The sequence below is a fragment of the Uranotaenia lowii genome, chromosome 3 (genome assembly GCF_029784155.1).
Source record: "Uranotaenia lowii strain MFRU-FL chromosome 3, ASM2978415v1, whole genome shotgun sequence".
NCBI lineage: Eukaryota > Metazoa > Arthropoda > Insecta > Diptera > Culicidae > Uranotaenia > Uranotaenia lowii.
In genome coordinates, this window is record NC_073693.1 from 268,067,828 (window position 1) to 268,086,918 (window position 19,091).

At 35.4% G+C, this 19,091-nt stretch overlaps 1 protein-coding gene across 1 annotated transcript in view; it reads right to left on the bottom strand.

Annotated features, from left to right (window-relative positions):
- The window catches only part of LOC129757175 (katanin p60 ATPase-containing subunit A-like 1), a 63,601-nt gene extending 51,295 nt beyond the window's left edge, over positions 1-12,306 (bottom strand). Inside the window, exon 1 of the mRNA XM_055754309.1 lies at positions 11,732-12,306. Coding sequence (XP_055610284.1) covers positions 11,732-11,844 — 113 coding nt within the window. The 5' untranslated portion in view covers positions 11,845-12,306. The remainder of the gene's footprint in view (positions 1-11,731) is intronic.
- Between the last annotated feature and the right edge of the window lie 6,785 nt (positions 12,307-19,091).

Sequence of the window (19,091 nt, forward strand, 5' to 3'; positions counted from 1 at the left end):
TAGGGTAAAACCAAGGGATACATCAAGCACACGAAACCCAAAGAGGTTTGTAGTGGGACGAACTCACTCAAGGCAGCAAAAACACCCGGTTGTTCTGGTTAGAAGTCAAATTTCTATCTCCTAAAAACGTTTGTCTACGTACGTCTACGTACGAAGCTCGAATTCCAGTCGAGGACTTCTAAAGGTGATTCCAAGCGTAGCAGAATTCGCCGCAGCCCGTGGTGCAGAGGATAGCCTTCAAGTCTTCTAAGCCAACAACGGTCATGATATCGAATCCTGGTCGAGGCATACATCAGAATGTGGGGGGTGCTTAATATTTTGTAAGTATTGAAGGCTTAGTTGTTACTCACTTTTCTTATAATGTCCTCAAATTAGAACTTTCAACACCAACATGCAGTATTAAAATTTTTATCTGTGCATACCCATCGAAAGTGGACCCAGCACGCAAACAAACTCCGCTGGAAATACTAGTCGATTATTATTATTGCCGCTGTGGGCCTCCGCGCGCGAACGAAGAAAGAAAAGAAGGGGAACGGGTGTCCTCAAATGACCCTCCCCCATTCCCACCAGCAGCGGAGAGGACCAATTCCTTCGGACACATTATGGCTGTTCAACTTTACATACATACATAGAGTCTAGCACACATAATTACACCAACACCAGCAATGGCACCAAGCAGTGAGACACCTCACGTACTGCTGACCAGAACTTGTGCGGCAAAGCAATGACCCTCCGCGCGCTGCCATGTGTGCCACTTTTGCAAGAAGTAGGAACCTACCAGTTCTCCCAACGGGACCACGTCATGTCGATGAGTTGGTTGGGTTGGTAACACCCGGCGTGCTGTCTATCACGCGAAGGAAATCTTCTCGCCTTCTCCCCTCTGTCCAGTTCCACGCCATCTATCAACAGCTCAAAATTAGTTTGCTGGAAATCTACCTCTAGGCGCCGTAGCCTGCATTTAGGCGCGTGTTAGGCCTACAGCCAGTTTTAGATTGCCGTTCGATTAGACTAGACTGGGCATCCAGCAAGAGTGTTGTAGTTGTCCTCATCGATTGATACCGCGCTCAAGAGTGGACTGGAGCATGACTGTTTCGTTAGACCGAAACCTAACTGCTAGGAAAAATTTCGTGGCAGTCACTATTAAGTGGCCAAAGAAAAACGAAAGTAAGTCAAGACAACTCCCATCCCGTTTTCCCGCATACCTAGAGGAAACCTCTAAGCAAGTGAGTTGATGTTTTGCATGAGTTGCCCACCTACCCCGTTTTGTACTAAAAAAACGAAGGAAAATGCGACTTTCGAGGGTGGAAGCTAGAAACTGGACTTCGTACATACAATGCAAAGGAAAGGGGTGGATATTTCGATTTGTTGTGGTCTGGTCAGCAAGGGAAGCTCCGTTTGTTACTAATGCATGAAAATGAAAACTCAAAAAGTCTAAGAACTATTTTCGATAATTTTTTTTTTATTTGGAAGAAAAAAAAACACTAAACAAAACAAACAAACAAACAAACAAACACTAAAAGCTATTTTAATATCATCAATTTATTTTCATCTCATCTCATCATCTTCAGATGAATATTTGATTTCTACGTTCTGAATAGAAAGTTTGAAGATTGAATTTTTGCGTCTCCAGTAAACAAAAATATAAGAAACATGTTTCGAGAATACATAAAAACTTTTCAGATGCATCTCTATGACGTCAAGCTCCCAAGATCGGTAAAATAATTAACCGGGTTATTGGGTGGTTCAGAATGATTCCCCGCACTGGTATTCAGCTGTGACTGGAAAGTGGTGGAGTGGGATGAATTATTCTTGTTTAGTCGGCGTGGATGAAGAGTATGGAAAGTAACTACGCGTTTTGCCAAAACTAGATTTGTGGGTCGAAACCAGTCAGTGGAGACCTTGAACAATGAACTAAATTATCCAAAATAATGTTAATACTTTAGGCCAATTGCTGCATTGGCTTTTGAATGATGTCAACAAGTTCGTCATTTCTCAGCTATCACGCACAACATACATATCTATGTCGTATTATGATCTGGACATTTTTTTTTAAATCAGAATGTACGACAATTTTATTTATTGAAAAAAATCGAATTGATCTCATTTATATTGGTGGCAAAACCATATTTCATGTTTATCACAAGACGCAAAAAAGAGTTTAATACCTACATCGTCAATAATAAAACTCGGTCTTAAGACTTTTCATCTTAATATATTTAATACAATGAGCGAACCAAGAATAGTGCCACTATGTTTTTTGCTTTTGATTGAAAATCATTAAATTTTTCTTCTACCTACAATTTGATAAATAAAGTTTAAGTTTACTATTTTTGCATGAAGCAATAGGCGTTGAGGAACAAAAACATGCAAAAAAAAAAGTGCGAAATAAGAATAGGTACCATGTTTTTTCTTCAAAAATCAAGATTATTTTAAACAATTTACTGAGTTAAAATGAACGATAATGCTTCTACGAACTATTTAAATAGATAACTCCATTTTTTTAGGCGTTTTTCTAGTTTCCCAAACATTTTAAAGCGGTTTTTAAGAGTTTTTTTTCTAGCACTTAGGAATTAGACATTTGAGTTACAATGCCGTCAACTGGGGCAACATGCAACAATTTTCAACTTCAATAGCTTCTAAAAAACTTATGTTCCCAGTTAATCGTATCCTTTATGCATCAAAAGTTTTAAGGCTGCTGGAACATCGAATTGGCGTAGTTAAAAAAATTATTGGTTTCTTCAGTTATTTTTAATTTTCTAAAAACATGCGATTTTCACCCTTCTTAGAAAATGGGGTAACTAGCAACAAACTTTGTTTTTAATGAAAAATTTTATGAACACGTACGAAAATTCATATTTTTTAATATATTTGCGATTTCTTAAAGACCATTACGCATGACAACAACAATTGCAGTAGTTTTTGGGTCTGTAAAAACAAATTTTCACATTTTTTCTGAAATTAAGGTTGCTGCATACATTTGGGGGTTAAATAATACTACGAAAAATTCTAAAAGCTGAAATCATAAAAATAAATGTTTGGATGAGTGAAATTTAAATGTTTACAAACGCGTGATTAAAAACATTTATATTCCAACACTTGGAAACGAGATTTACAAGGTATTTCTTTGATTTGCATTTTGTTGCAACTGTTAAAAATATTCATTTAAAAAATTGGGTGATTGTTCGAAACATATTTTTACACCAACAATGTTGGTATAATATGAGTAAATCTGTAAAAAGTTTGTAGGTAATTTTATCAAGCCGATCCGTCATACTGGGTAAAGTTTTTTTCGGCATCAAAAAATGTTAAAATTTGTACATCGAGCAAATAAGATTTTTCAAATTTTACAATAAAATAAAAAACTTAAGACAACTAGCTTAAGATGCGAGAAATTATGTCATCATCATTTTGTTATCATTAAAAGATAACTTTATTACAATACATTAAATTAAAAATTGATTCAATGTAGTGTTATATAAATGTTGCATCGAACCCCGCTGTTGCATGATGCCCCGTTTGACGGTACTTTATCAAACTGCTTCATTTTTCTTTCACATGATGTGAAATGACGAAAATACGATTTGGGTTGATTTTGAATCAGGATAGATAGGTTAGAATTCAAAAACTTCGATTTTTGTCCGTAAGCTTCACTTTTTCCAGTTTCAAATCGTAGATGGCAGCACTTTCTTGAAGTTAAAACCAAATTCTGTTCAAATTTCTGGCCTGTACAGACTTTCCGGTTTTACATGAAATTTTTCCACATAATCATCAATAATTAAGTCTAAAGTTCAAATATCTAATAACTTTTTTCTACGTTGAAAAAACTATAAGTTGAGTTTAAAATTGGGAAAAACTTGAATTGTTTTTGAAAATTTCAAATTGAAGTAAACATGTAATTTCAAAATCTTGAAATATCCTTTATTTCGAAGGCTCGCAAACAAACACCCATCCTGATGAAATCAAAGCGTTTAGAAGCAGCAGATTGATTTATGTGAGAGTTAAACTTTTTTCCTTAGTAAATATATTGTTTTGGTGTAGTTTTTGTTGTATTTTGAGGTAAATTTTTGATTTAAAAAAAATGAGGACATTTTCCAACAGTAAGTCAGTCTAGGACAAAAGGCTAGAAACCCTACCAGTAAAGTTTGAAAGAAAAAATTAAAGGGGAATAGTGCGAGGGCCTAGGGAAATGAAAGAAGGAAAGATATCATTTTTTGTCGTTACTTTTAATTAGTAATGTCAAAAGCTACAAATTTAGTATCTTTGAGCCACCGAAAGTGTTGTGTTCAATTTTGTAGAGTTTCATGATTTGTTTTATATCATTTGAGTTTGTTCCGAACTGTCATAGCAACTGATAAACTAGCATTTGTAAATATTGTGAAGGTGTTTTGTATCCTTTTAGGATTAAGAAAACTCGTTAAATCCGTCAAAATAGAGACTGATCATTGTTACCTAAAAGTATCGAATTCCAAACAAAGACGAAATTGATTTTTAAATCCTTTCCTGGATGGTTTTCATAGAATAAGTGTCGAAATATCTCATTGTGGTCAAATTGTCGAAGTTCATGGAATTTACAGACCACCTGCGTATCCGTTTAGTTCGTTGTGTGAACAAGTTGAATCTCTTCTTTCATATGTGCCTGATAAACACTCGTGTCTTATTGTTGACGACTTAAATGTTCCTGTAAATCTAGTTAATACAAATACTGTATGTAAATATAAAACTTTGTTGGAGTCTTTTAGCTTTGCCTGTGCAAATTGTTTCCCAACAAGGCCCAAAAGTCAAAACATTTTAGACCATGTAATTTGCAAAGTAAAAGATTTAGAACAAATTAAAAATGATACCATCTTTTCAGACGTAAGTGATCATTTGCAGATTCTCACGTCTTTTGAAATGTTGCAAAAAAGACAAAAAACGGTCTTGACAAGAGAGATTACGGATCACGCTAAACTAAATGAATTATTCTCGAACTACCTTAGAACCTTCCCAGAAAACATTTTTGTAGGTATATTTCTTAACAATTTTGTTATACGTTTCATTTACATTATAGAATGATCGTATGAAACACGAGAAAACAGCATTTACCTACCAAATTGGAGGCAATATACAGATCCCGTTCGATTTTGGCAACACGCCCGTACATTTTGTGTTGCCAAAATCGAATGTTGCCAAAATCGAAAGGTATTTTTCTCATCATGTTTTTCAGTTATTTTTCTAAATAACTATTACTATCATCAAAAACATTATAATGTTTGTTTTCTTTTGTCATATTTGCTGTTTTTGTCATTCTTCATCATTTTCTAATTGTTTTTTGTCATATTCAGTATTTTGTTTGAATTTGTTTTTTAACTTTTTGAATTTTTCATCTTTTTGTCATTTTTGAGTACTTTATAAAATTTTAAAATTTATTTGGTTTTTATTGTTGCAATTTATCACTATTTCAGAACATAAAATCGTATTTATGGTGTTTGTCTAAATTTAATTTGTCCTGTTATAACGAAATCTAAAAGGTAATGTTGTTTCTAAAAACCGTTCGATTTTGGCACATGTGCCAAAATCAGATGTTGCCAAAATCGAATGTTGCCAAAACCGAACGGGGTCTGTACATACAAATTTTCAATTTCTGGCTAAAGCGATAAGAGTATACGATTTCGACACCATATTCAAACATACTGAAAGAATGCAAGAGAGCACAAGTTTTTTTCTCTCAACGCATGCGAACTGTTGCCAGCGACAATATTTGCTGCCTCTGTCATTGGGCAATTCTTGCAAATACACCACCTGATTTTTAGCAATCTGGTTGCACTGCTGGTCGCAAAGAGAAAAACAAAGCTGTTCTCTCTTTTGACCCACGCGGGAGAAAAAAAGGAACGAAATCGTCTTCAAAATCTGCAAACATGGCGGACTTTTTTTCATATCCGATTAAAACCATTTAATATGTCTTCAAGTAACGATTTTTACGACATTTTACTTGCGTTAGTTGGAATTGCGATTCGCAGTAACGTTTTTAATGACTTGAGTTATCATTTTTAATGCGATTTCATGTTTGCTGGGTTTGTCCCAGGCAACGTGAACAGCGGCATTCAAGAAATCTCAACCACATACAATAACTTAATCAAACGGTGTACTAAAACAATATCGAAAAAAATAAACATGAAAGGTAGTTACTGTCCATGGATGTCGGAAACTTTGGAAAAATATAAACCAACTTTTGGGGAGATCCAACAATTCTCCATCAATAAAACTTACCGTAGGCCCAAACCTCATAACTGACAAAAAAAATGCTTGGTAACAAATTTAACTGTTTTTTCTCTTCAATTGGACTGGACCTTGCCAAGGAAATATCAAATGAATCTGAGTTTGATGCTTTGTCCAATATAAACGAGGTAAGGAATTCAATCTTCCTTCAACCAACAGATGAAAATGAAGTAAAATTAGTAATACTGAGCCTCAAAAACAAAAAAAGTTGTGGACCGGATTGTTTCCCAACAAGTGTTATTAAAAATAACAACCAGCTTTTTTCACATATTCTTGCAAAGTTTTTCAACTCAATAGTTGAGACAGGATGTTTTCCAGATTGCCTTAAAGTAGCGAAAGTAACCCCAACATTCAAATCAGGTGATTCAGAAGATGTCAACAACTATCGATCAATTACTACGCTCAGTGTCTTCAGCAAAGTGTTCGAAAAAATATAAGTAATCAGAATCATGAGTTTTCTTAGTTGTAATAATATTTTATACAAAATGCAATACGGTTTCAGAGCAGGCTCCAGCACTCTTATAGCTATTTCTGAACAAGCTGACTCAATTATAACAAAGGTTGATTCTAAAAATATTGTCGGAGCTTTATTTTTGGACCTGAAAAAAGCGTTCGACACACTAAATCAGGAAATTTTATTAGAAAACTTGAACAAATACGGAATAAGGGGAAAAGCAAATGACATAATTCGAAGTTATTTGAACGACAGGAAACAATTTGTTGTGGTTGAAGGAATAGCGAGCGAACTCAGAAATATTAATATAGGGGTTCCATAGGGCAGTAACATAGGTCCTTTACTTTTTCTAATTTACATTAACGACATTTGTAATCTTCCCCTTATTGGTACAGCGCGGCTTTTTGCGGATGATACTGCTTCATTTTACACAGGAAAGTCTCCCAATACTATTATCGAAAACCTGGAACATGATTTGAAATTGCTGTCTACATTTTTCAATAGCAATCTGCTCTCTTTAAACCACGAAAAAACTAAATACATGTTATTCCATTCATCCAGGAAAGTAATATCACAACACAGGGATCCACATATGAATCAGTTTGCCATACAAGAGGTGAAAACCTTCAAATACTTAGGTATTCATTTAGATAGTACTCTTTTCTGGAGTTGTCATATACAACATTTAGAAAAAAGAATTTCTCCCCTCTGTGGTGTACTCTGGAGATTGAAGAACTTCGTGCCACAACATGTTCTTTTAAAATTCTATTATGCATTCATTCACTCTTTATTTCACTATCTTACAACAGTCTGGGGACGAGCATCTCTTTCACACTTACATAAACTACAAACTTTGCAAAATAGATGCTTGAAAAATATGTACAATCTTCCTTTGCTGCATCCAACTAGGCTTATTTATTCATCCAGAGTCCATAATATCTTACCCTTATCAGATCTTTGTGATCTCCAAACGATATTGTATGTTTTTGATAACCTGCATTCATCAACTTCTAATCAAAACCTACGTTTCACAACGGGAATACGAACACATAATACTCGTCACTTAAATCATCTCCAACGCTGTCGATCCTCAACCTCCTTAGGACAAAAAAGGATATCGTTTATTGGACCAACAAAATATAATTCCCTACTCAATGGATTAAAAGAAATCAATTCACGATTCATTTCAAAGTCAAATTGCTCCAAATATTTAAAGATAAATTAAGTCCGTAAAACAAGCCGAACAAAGCTAGCCTTTATTATTTTTGTAAATTTGTAGCGTTAATTATTGTAAAATTATAGTTATAACTTTATCTTTTAATTTTAATCTTTTAATTTTAGTTATACTTTTTATATAATTATTTAAAATTTTCTTAAAAATGAATCTCTTTAAAGGAAATCTCTGGGATTCAAAGTATAAATTAGTTTAACTTATATCGCCACATATCCTCGCATTAAACTATAAACTTTGAGTTCTCAGCACGAGTTATGTTTTGCTCGCGTCGCGTATTAGATTTTTTATTGTTGTTTCTGCTGCCAGACGTGCTGAGAACAGTAGCGTCCATTACCAGGGGGCTCAATGGAGCCTTTGGTATGGGGGAGTGTGGTGGGCCGCTATGTTAAAAAAAAATCAAATTTAAAGTAGTTTAGTAAATTCCTGCAACCATACGTTCAAAGGAGTCCAGTACTGGTTTTCAAAATATGAAACATGCCACATTCCCCTTAACAGAAAAAATAATCGAAAAATATTGAAAACAGTAATCAATCTTACCCCGGACTACGGTACTAGAATACACCACCGCTGAGTTCCTGCTCATCTCAACTTCCGATTTAAATTCAAATCACACCAATAATGCTGCTAGACATTTGGTCTATCAAACTCGATGGGAAAGAACAACATTATTTTTATAACTGGTCCAAAAAATTACTTTTCAGTGAGCTTGATTCAATTCTAATTATTTGATTTAACACCGATCATGAAATAATATTTCATCAAATTTTAATCGGAATATTTTATTTAATAACTGCTCTGCACGTTATTATACTGTTGAATATCCTAATGGGCATACTTGTTCCTCTTCGATTATAAATCCTTCCACAATAGATTTGGTTCTAAAGGATTTAGGCGAGCATTGTAGTCATTCAGTTACTTATGCGGACCTCGATTCAGGCCACCTTCCAGTAACTTTGTTTAACCCAAGTCCCACTGAAAACCCTTTAAAATCAACTTTTAACTTTCCAGAAGCTGACTGTGAGCGTTATAGGAATTTTATTGAACGTTATTTAGATGTAAACATTCCACTGAGTTCAATAGAAGATAATGATTTGGCTGTAGAAAATTTGACAACTTCAAGAGTCAATGCTAAAGCCGCTTCAATACCCAAAGTTAAACATAAATTTAATCAACATTCGATCGATGATGATCGTCAGTTTTCGATACAACTGAAAAACATTTGTCGACGCCAATATCAACGAACTAGGGATCCTTATTTGAAATTTATTTATTGCGACCTTCTAAAAGAGATCAAACGTCGTTTAAATTTTATACGTAATGAAAATTTTGCAAAAGCAGTAGAGGACATAAAACCCTACTCAAAGCCTTTAACCAAGGAAATTACCTAAAATTCTGAAAAAGCCCAAGAAGCCAATTCCTTCTTTTAACTAACGCAGAAAAGGCTTAAAAATTAGCCAAACAATTTGAGTCTGCTCATGATTTTCAGTTAAACGTTGTAAGTCCAATTGATGCTCAAATTTCCCTTGAATTTGATGATATTCTTTCTAAACAAAATGTATTTGAAAGTTCTTGTGAGACAAATATTGATGAACTTAAATTGATTTTCAAAAAATTTAAAAATATGAAAGCCCCGGGGGAAGATGGGATTTTCTATATTCTTATTAAAAAGTTGCCTGAAAGCACATTAAATTTTTTAGTTAAAATCTTCAAGAAATGTTTTCACTTAGCTTATTTTCCCAATAAATGGAAAAATGCCAAAGTAACTCCAACTTTGAAACTTGGAAAAAGTGCTTCAGAGCCTTCAAGTTATCGACCAATTAGTTTGCCCCCTTCTTTAAGTAAACTATTTGAGAGAGTTATTTTGAATAGAATGATGATTCACATTCATCAGAATTCCTTTTTCCCTGATGAACAATTTGATTTTCGTCATGGACATTCTACTATACATAAATTTTTGAGTGTAACTAATATGATTAACGCTAGCAAATCTGAAGATTATTCGACTGGTGTTGCTCTTCTAGATATTGAAAAAGCTTTTGACAGAGTTTGGCACAATGGTTTAGTAGCTAAATTAGCTCGATTTGATTTTCCTGTATATCTCACCAAAATTATTCAAAATTATTTGACTAGCCGAACCTTACAAGTAAGCTATCAAAATTCATGCTCTGAAAGGACACCCATTAGAGCTGGTGTCCCTCAGGGCAGTATACTTGGGCCAATCTTATACAATATTTTTACTTCTGATCTTCCTGATGTACCAGAAGGAAAAGGTAGAAGATTATTTGCTGATGATACTTTGCTTTCAGCCAAAGGTCGGAATATACGGGTGGTACGCAGTAGATTGCAACAAAATTCCTTTTTGAATTACTTGAAAATGTGGAAAATTTCTCCTAACGCTTCCAAAACTCAACTTATTTTATTTCCCCATAAGCCAAGAGCAAATTTTTTAAAACCTAATGAAAATCATTCCATAACTTTTAATGGGGTTTCTTTAGAATGGTCTGATCACGTGAAGTACTTGGGACTCACACTTGACCGGAATCTTACTTTTAAAAATCACATTGAAGATATTCAATCTAAATGTAATAAATACACTAAATCTCTTTATTCTCTTATCATCAGGAAATCAAAGCTGTGCCTGAGGAATAAGTTGCTCATATACAAACAGGTGTTCCGACCAGCGATAATGTATTCAGTTTCGATTTGGTCTAGATGCTGCGCGACGAGGAAAAAAGCCATCCAGAGGATTCAGAACAAAGTTCTGAAAATAATTTTGCGGCTTCCACCTTGGCACAGCACCGAAGATCTTCATCGGATTGCGGGCATTGAATCGATCGAAGAGATTGCCAACAAAATCATCTTAACTTCGGAGAAAAATCGATGCAGTCTGTACAATTAAGTAAATTTTTAAGATTTAGGCTAAAGTTTGAACATTTTTTGCTCTACAAGATATTCTCCTAAATATCTCTAATACTTTATTGCTATAGTAAATTTAAGTAAGTTAAACAATGGATAGAATTTACTGAATCAAAGAGTTGAACTGATCATAAATGATCTGAAAACTTAATTTACTTTAATAATATAACTTGAATGTAATGAATAAAAGACTAATACGGACATATTAAAAAAAATAAACGTATATGTTAAAAGGGAGTCTAACTTAATTCCTATAAATCAATCGAAATTCAAACAAAAATATTTGAGAATATTTTTTTAAAAACTGAACTCAAACCCTTTTAAAATAAGTACCATCCATCAATTCAGTCGTGCAAGTCTAGAGGCAATTTTTTACTATAACTACTTAACGTTCTATCGTTCTTTATGGCCAGTACCTAACAACGTTGTTTTTCTCGTTTGCAAGGAAGCGGATAACTCCAAACAAAATTAAATAAATAATTCATTCAGCGTACCTTTCCTGGAGCTGGGAATTGCAAACTAGAGATAGCAACAACATTCGTAAGCAATCTACAAGCCTCCTTCCACTCTGTACTAGCTTGTAAGCCGGCTCGGAGGCGTCTTGAGGTCATGAATTTTTTATTCTTGAAATATGGTCTTCCTATGGATTCCAGGTGAAATTCGGTGTAATCGAATTGATATACCAGAGATAGAGCCTCAATTTGCAAAGGAATTGTATCAGCATTCGAGTATTTATGAAAGGTATATATTGAAATTACTCAATTAGGCAACCATTCAATTTAAAGAGTTGAAGATTTTAATGTTTTTACAGAAAAATGTATGGAAGTTGATTACGAGCAACAAATGAGAAACATATATAAAATTGCACTTACGAATCCAGCAGCGGCAAAAAGGACACCGTCGAGTCCAGCGTCCTGATGGTGGTATTCCCGCGGACGACCACCTTTTCCCGGGTAATCCTCCGATAACTCTCGTCCCGTCTCATGATATTGAACTAATCCGAAGGCAGCTAACTAGCAAACCCTTTTTAATGACTGTTATTAAGGTGATAATTACTGCTCTCCTCTGTTACACCGCTACTCGTGTTTACTACACTTAATGATAGGAGCTCTTAATTCAATTAAATTCACTTAAACGCTTATGTATGCGAATCTTCGTTTGAACTTAAAATTAGTTTTAAAAATTCTTAAATTTCAGAAAGGCTACAATTTTTTTAAACACAATAGTTGAACACTTCTTCGTAGATTCCAGTAACACGAGATACACACTTTATACTTCTCTCGCCATCGGCTTCACAGAAACACTGAAATCAAATAAATTATTTTTCCAGTTGGCACAAGATACTTCCGTCAAACCAATTTCAGATATTATCTTTTATCACGAGACAGGCCCGAAAAAAGATGGAAAAACAATCCTGCCAACAGGCACACATCATCCGATAGCAACAACTGTCAAAGCACGGAGTCTGTCAAATCTCGCAGATTTCATCTCGGCGTTCGTTGTCCAGAAATAGAAGGAGACACGGCGGCCCAAAGACGGGAGACAGATACCTTCTTCCTGTTGTCGGGACATGCGCAGAAGCGAAGAGGTGCCACCTAGGCACTGTATCAGCTGTTGGAAGGCGGAAATCAACTGGCCAGCCGACAGACAACGGTTGAAGACATAGGTACTTTGCGATACTGCAAACTTGTTTAAAATTGATGGACTCTAAACATGTCTGGTACAAAACAAATAGATAGAAACAAAATTGACAGTTGTTGATTTTTTAATATTCCATGAAGTTAAAATTTTTTCACAAACCAAGTAGTCCTGTTCAAGCTCAGCTTAGTTTAGCTTAGTTGACTACTCATATCCACCTAAAATTGTAGAACCCGAAACGCAGAATTCAAATAACTATATTTATATAATTCTAAATAATATCATGTTATCATTATAAAGCATAAATGTTTGTGTGCATTTTGAATCCCACAATCGCTGGAGTGACTAAGTAGAACAAGTTCTACCTCGCCAATAGTTGTAGAGGCAGGGATTAGCAACACATTCCTAGTGCACAAAACAGATGCTCTCTCTTGAAAAAAAGAAAAAAAATAACGGTGCCAGCCACGTCCTTGTAGTCAATGAGGGATGAAGGAACGATTGTCAGTAAGATATGTTTTTAGAATCTGCGACTTTTGGCCAGCAACACCCGGACAAAATGAGCTCAGCCGTAGATGACTCCTTGGAATAGGTCTCAGGGTCGGCCTACTGCTGGGTAATCGGAGGGGAACGCGAATAAAATTTACATGACAAACTGTGGGTTTCCGAACAATGAAACTAACAAACAATAATTCGGACGGAATTAATTGAATCGACAACGACTTCTAAAACTTTTACTTTCCAACTTTGGGTTTTCATTTTGTACGTTACTGAGTAGTATAGTCACAGAGAACAGACGTACAAGCTAGCCCATGAAACTTGTGTAAAATTTCCAAAGACCATTTAGAACTAATTTTTGTTTTTTGGCTGGCCACCAGATGTCTCCAAACACGCCAAAGAGAACTGTCAAAACAAAACTGAGAAAAATATACAAAATTTTGGTCAGTTTTGAACGGGTCGTATGAATTATTTGGCATGTTTCAAAAGAATCGCTGTTAAAGTTTCGTAACACTTTTGTTACGTTGCATAATAGAATAATATCTTAAAAGTTAATCGCTTATCTCTTCAAGCTAGAAGCTACTAAATTATGAATTACTACTACTACTACTAGGGTAACGGACTTATTTTGGACCAGGTACATATTTTGGACCACCTTGCAGCTTTTTTCCAATTTTCCTCTCATAAATCATGTTAAACATGAAACTTTTGAACAAATATAGTTGAAGCTACTTCTAATGATTCCAATCATCTCTAAGATTCCATTTAAATATGCTGATAAGGGATAGAAAATTGAAAATAAAGTTTTGATTTTTCGCTGTTGTTCCAAATCAAGTCCATTTCAGGAGGACGTGCCATTATTAAAGTCAACTTCCAAGAAGTTTTTTGCCTATCTGTGATGAATTTAACAACATCAATCATGTTCACAGTCATGATTAAACACTTGAAAACAAGTTTGCAAGCTCGAAGGACCAAAAAAACTTGTTTTCGTAGTAATTTGACCCATGTCGAAAACAGGTCCTACTTAATTCCTCAAGGACTTATTTTGGACCACCCAACATAACCTGAGTATTAAACCGGCTGTTAAATGTTCATGAACGTAATAAAACGTTGTACGTTGTAAATTATATGAAAAAAAATAACGCACACTATTTCAACCGCTTATAATAAATAAATTTTTGAGATTTTGGCATTATTTTATTCATTCAACTCGCTAAAGTCCAAACCCGCCTTTAGACGAAGTTCACTTCAATCGGCATAAAACCAAGCCAATCATTGTTTTAACTTACTTTTCAAGCACTATGCTTCAAACAACGTTAATCTTACAATCTACATTAATGGCAACTGTTTGATAGATAGGCAGTTTTCAAAAGCTACAGCTTAAAGAAGCTTTAAAACATGAAAAAACTGGAAATTCTCCAATTTTTATTAATTCAATATTTGTGATGCTTCATGAAACATTATTGCAAGTTTTGTCTAAAAGTTACAACCATGCAGGGTTGATTTTCGAGAATATAAAAACTTGGTTAGGTATACGAGACGAAACATAAACCCCTTCTAAAGTAGGGGTTGTGAAAAAACGACAACAAATCGGAAAATAAATGTGGACCTAATTAAGTTTAATATTTGTAAGAGTTGAAATACCTCAGTTAATATTAGAACAATTTTAACAGATAATATATTCAATTATAGCTATGAGATAGATTAAACATGATTCAAACGTTAGGAAAAAATGGTTTAAATGTGTAAATATTTCAATCGAAAAGTACTAAAAATCTTGTTTTTCAGCCCCTGTGGTTATGCAATTTTGGAAAATATTATTGTTGAAGAAATTACGATCACGATAATTTTTTTCGTATAACAAAAGTTGTTTCGAAGATAAAACTGAACTTTTGTGAAATTTTCAGCGAAAAAAAACTGGCTTTTAGATGGTTTAAAAGATTGCATAATTCTCGCACATTTTTATCTTTTTTGAATCTATGTATTCTACAGAACTGAAGCTAAATCAAATCCACTATGGTTCTGGAAGTCAAAATGCATCAATTGATGTCGCGAAGTTGAAGATGTCAGACTTTCTCAACTTTTCATTGGATCGTCGGAAGAAGATTTGCTTTCTAAGAATTGATCTTTAAGATTAGCTTACTGGCCAGTATTTAACACTACAGAAAAAATTTCGTTGAGATTGCAGTGTGCGGTCAAAATTTTCAATACATTTAAAACACACTATATCACGGGAGAGTTTTTCTGTTTTTACTCTATTCTTATCGATAAATTACTTTTTTAAAGCAGAAGAAGTTCTAGAAAAATATAGATTGTTGGAGTAGGAAATATTCAAACAAGTGTACCTAAATAGGGGCTGGGGAAAATTTAAGAAAGATAGTTCAGGAATGAATTAACATGAACAAAAAAAAACTTGACTACAAGAATAAGAAAGAAAAAGATTAACTGAATTATTCGTATAATTGCGCATCAACCACTAGCGTCAATATAGCAAAATTTAGAAAAAAAATCTTATTTAGTTTATGGGTGGTCCAAAATAGGTCCAAAGGGTGGTCCAAAATAGAAACCTGGTGGTCCAAAATACCGACCACAGTAATTATCGAAGAAACGAGTTTTTGGGCTTAAATCTTGTTACATTGCAACAAACAACGATATGTTTCGATAGAAAAAGCCTTGATCTTTGTAATGAACGGATAAAGCAGTTAAAAATTGTAACATGTACGTTTTTATTTCAGAAAATAGCCTAGCCACTTCCCAAAGCGGTCCAAAATTGGTCCGTTACCCTACTAAGGGTCCAGCGCCGATTGACCGGCGCATAGGGCTGAGATAAAAGATCTCCACTGCTGGCGATCCGGAGCCAGCGTCTTCACTTGCTGCCAGCCAAGGTTCTCGTCAACTGTGCGGATTTCAGCGGCTAGACTTCGCCGCCACGAGCTTTCGGGCCTACCTCTTCTTCGATGCCCATCTGGATTCCAATCAAGCGCCTCTCTGCAAACTCGTTTTCATCTCTTCGCAGCGTGTGCCCAATCCATCTCCACTTACGTTCCCGAATCTCGATTTCTAGCGCCTTTTGATGACACCGGCGATGAAGTTCAACGTTTGAGATCCAGTTGCAGGCCACCAAGTGCGGAGACAGCGATTCACAAAAACTTGCAGTTTTCGCGTCGTCACCGCATATGTGCACCGAGTTTCACACCCGTACAGCAATACGGATTTGACGTTTGAGTTGAAGATTCGGATCTTAGTTCGTAGAGAGATCTGGCGTGAGCGCCAGATGTTTCGGAAACTCGCAAACGCAAATCGGGCTTTTCTGATCCGGGTTTCGATGTCCTTCTTGGTACCACCATCAGGCGTAATCTGGCTACCAAGATACTGGAAGCACTCCACTGTCTCAACCTGTTGCTACCACGAAATTGGAACGATTTTCTGTGTTGATTTCCATCGACTTTCCGACATTGATTTTGAGACCTGCTGCCTTGGAGCTTTCGGTGAGGTCGTCGAGTTTGCTCTGCATGTCTTGTTGTGTTTGGGCAGTTGCTCAATTGCTGAAGGATTCCACGGCAATCCTCGGTTTGGTCTACAGTCAATTGATTTAGTCAAGATCTCATCCATTACGATGAGAAAAAGCAGCGGTGACAAAATACATCCCTGTCTCACTCCAGCAGTTACCGGGATTTGTTCGGACAAGACACCGTCGTGCAAGACCTTGCACGAAAATGCCTCGTACTGTGCTTCGATGAGATGGACTAGTTTCTCTGTGACCCCTCGTCGTTTAAGAGCAGCCCAGATGTTTTCGTGGTTCAGTCGGTTAAATCTGTCATAAGTAATGGATAATTACCCATTAATTAATGTTACTCATGATTTTCGCTTCTATGGATTTTTTGCAAAAATCAAGGCGAAATTTTTGTCTGAGCAATATCTTGATGATTGGCAAAACTCCGTGGTTTACAAAAATCAGAGCACCTGGCATCCCAGCCAGCCAGCCAACAGACAGCCGTCAAATTTCGGCTGCGTTTCGCCCCCACCACCGCATCCAACCCTCATCTACTTTTTGCCAAAGTGAGACCACCATACTAGATTCATCATGGTTCTGTAACTTGCAACTTGCAAGTTTTCAAACGTACGTACATCACCGCACAGCGCAGCAAGCAACCAACTTGCAGACATGTCGCAATCTTCGGAAATGAGTCTTTCTGCTCGGCTCAACTGATTTTATCTTCGGACTTGCAAGTGATCCTAACTTCGAAGAATCGTTTGAATTTTTCGGAATGTGAAGTCGAAGGATTTTATCGCGCGGTTGACTTTTACTTGCAGACACCTTCGACGTTCTGCTCGTATGGAAGAAAGAATCATAAAGAATTTTGGATTTGTATCTCATCTTGAATCACAAATTTAAATATTCAAGATAGGTTTAATCCCGTCAGATAACATTGGAATAATTGGTTTGACTTTTTCACAAAAAAACATGATATAGCTTAGCTTAGCTTATTTGACTACTGATATCCACACGCTCTTTTTTTTTAACTCAAAATTAAGTATGACCGAGGTTCAAAACATAGTTCGATTCTATGAACTCAAAGTTAAGTACCCTTTTTCCTCCTTGCGATGGATCAAAACGGAGTTCGAACTGCGAACTCAAAATTGATCCCTTTTTTTCCTTCGGCGAGGGATCAAAGCTGAGTTCGACCTTATGAACTAAAAATTGAACTCTCTTTGTTGGACTGAAAACACTTAGCGAGTTCAGTCCGAACCGGAACAGCAACCAACGAACACGTCGCAAAATTTTGTCGCTCCGGAACAATTACCGGAAGACTATGAAGGAACTTTATAATGAAATGCATGTTCACCGTGTCAGCGTAAAATTGTCATCATATGGTGAGCGGCTTGGAATGTCCGGAAACTTCCGGATGTTGTTTACTTCCCGTGGGAAGTAACATCCGGAAGTTTTCTTTGACCGTGAGTGTCAAAACCTTCCACCGCTCTGTACCGGAACAGCAACATCCGGGTACAACAAATTTCAATCATCCTTTAATTCCCTGAAAATAAGCTACCCTCGAAAAAAAAAGGATAAATTCGAGTTCGGCTGCCGAACTTAGTATTGAGTATGCCTATCAGAACTTAGTTTTGCTGTTGCCCAGTTAAACTCAAAGTTGAGGGATGCCACCGAAGTGCTGTTTTGAACCAAAACTACTTAATTTTGAGTTTAAAAAAAAAGAGCGTGCACCTGAAATCGCTGAGCTTCAAGTGCTTAGATATGACCATTCATTTAAAGCTTCAGATAACGTATTTGATTAGACTTTGGGTAAGTGTGCCTAATTTCGCTATATTTTGTCAGGGGTTTTTAGATTTGATAAGAGTAAGCCAAATCTTCAATTGCATAAAATAGAATTTTTAGATTACTAAGTTCCAAATTCTTCAAGGCACTCGGTTGAAGTTTTAAATAAACATTTTAAGCTTTAACTTTCGAAAACTAATATGTTTTTTAAAGTGTGTCGATGTTCCTAATTTGGCACTAATTGTTCCTTATTGTTAACATATGTGTTCCTAATTATGAACATAGATATAAAGGAAAAGTGTATCAGCGTACCCAATATTTGTTCCTAATTCTGCATATGATTAACTTTCTTATTAGTTTAATGAGAAAATTCTTGAAACATACGTTTTTATCATAACTTTTATAATATTTTTTGGAATACGACCAGAGAAAACATGCCTATTAAAATTCTGCAACAAGTTTGTTTATGTCAGTTTTGAAGAAAGAAGTACATGTTAAGCTTATAAAAAATGAAACTTTTAATTTTTTCAATTCGGACAGATGAAACTTTCTTTTTTCAACTTTTTTTTTCATGTAACATTTATCATATTTGAATATTTCATTCAGACTCTTTTTTCAACTTTTCATTTCGATTCTGTTCTTGTTGAGAAGCTCTCTGAAACATGATGGTTTACTTTTTTGATATTTTTGAGTCTTTCTTCAATCCTTTGTTTTTTTCCTCTTCAAACTACTTGTTTGCATCCATTGCTTTTGTAAGTTTGTTAATGCAGGTTCCAGCTGATAGAACAAGAAAGTATTTTTCTGTAGTTACGACATTTCTTATT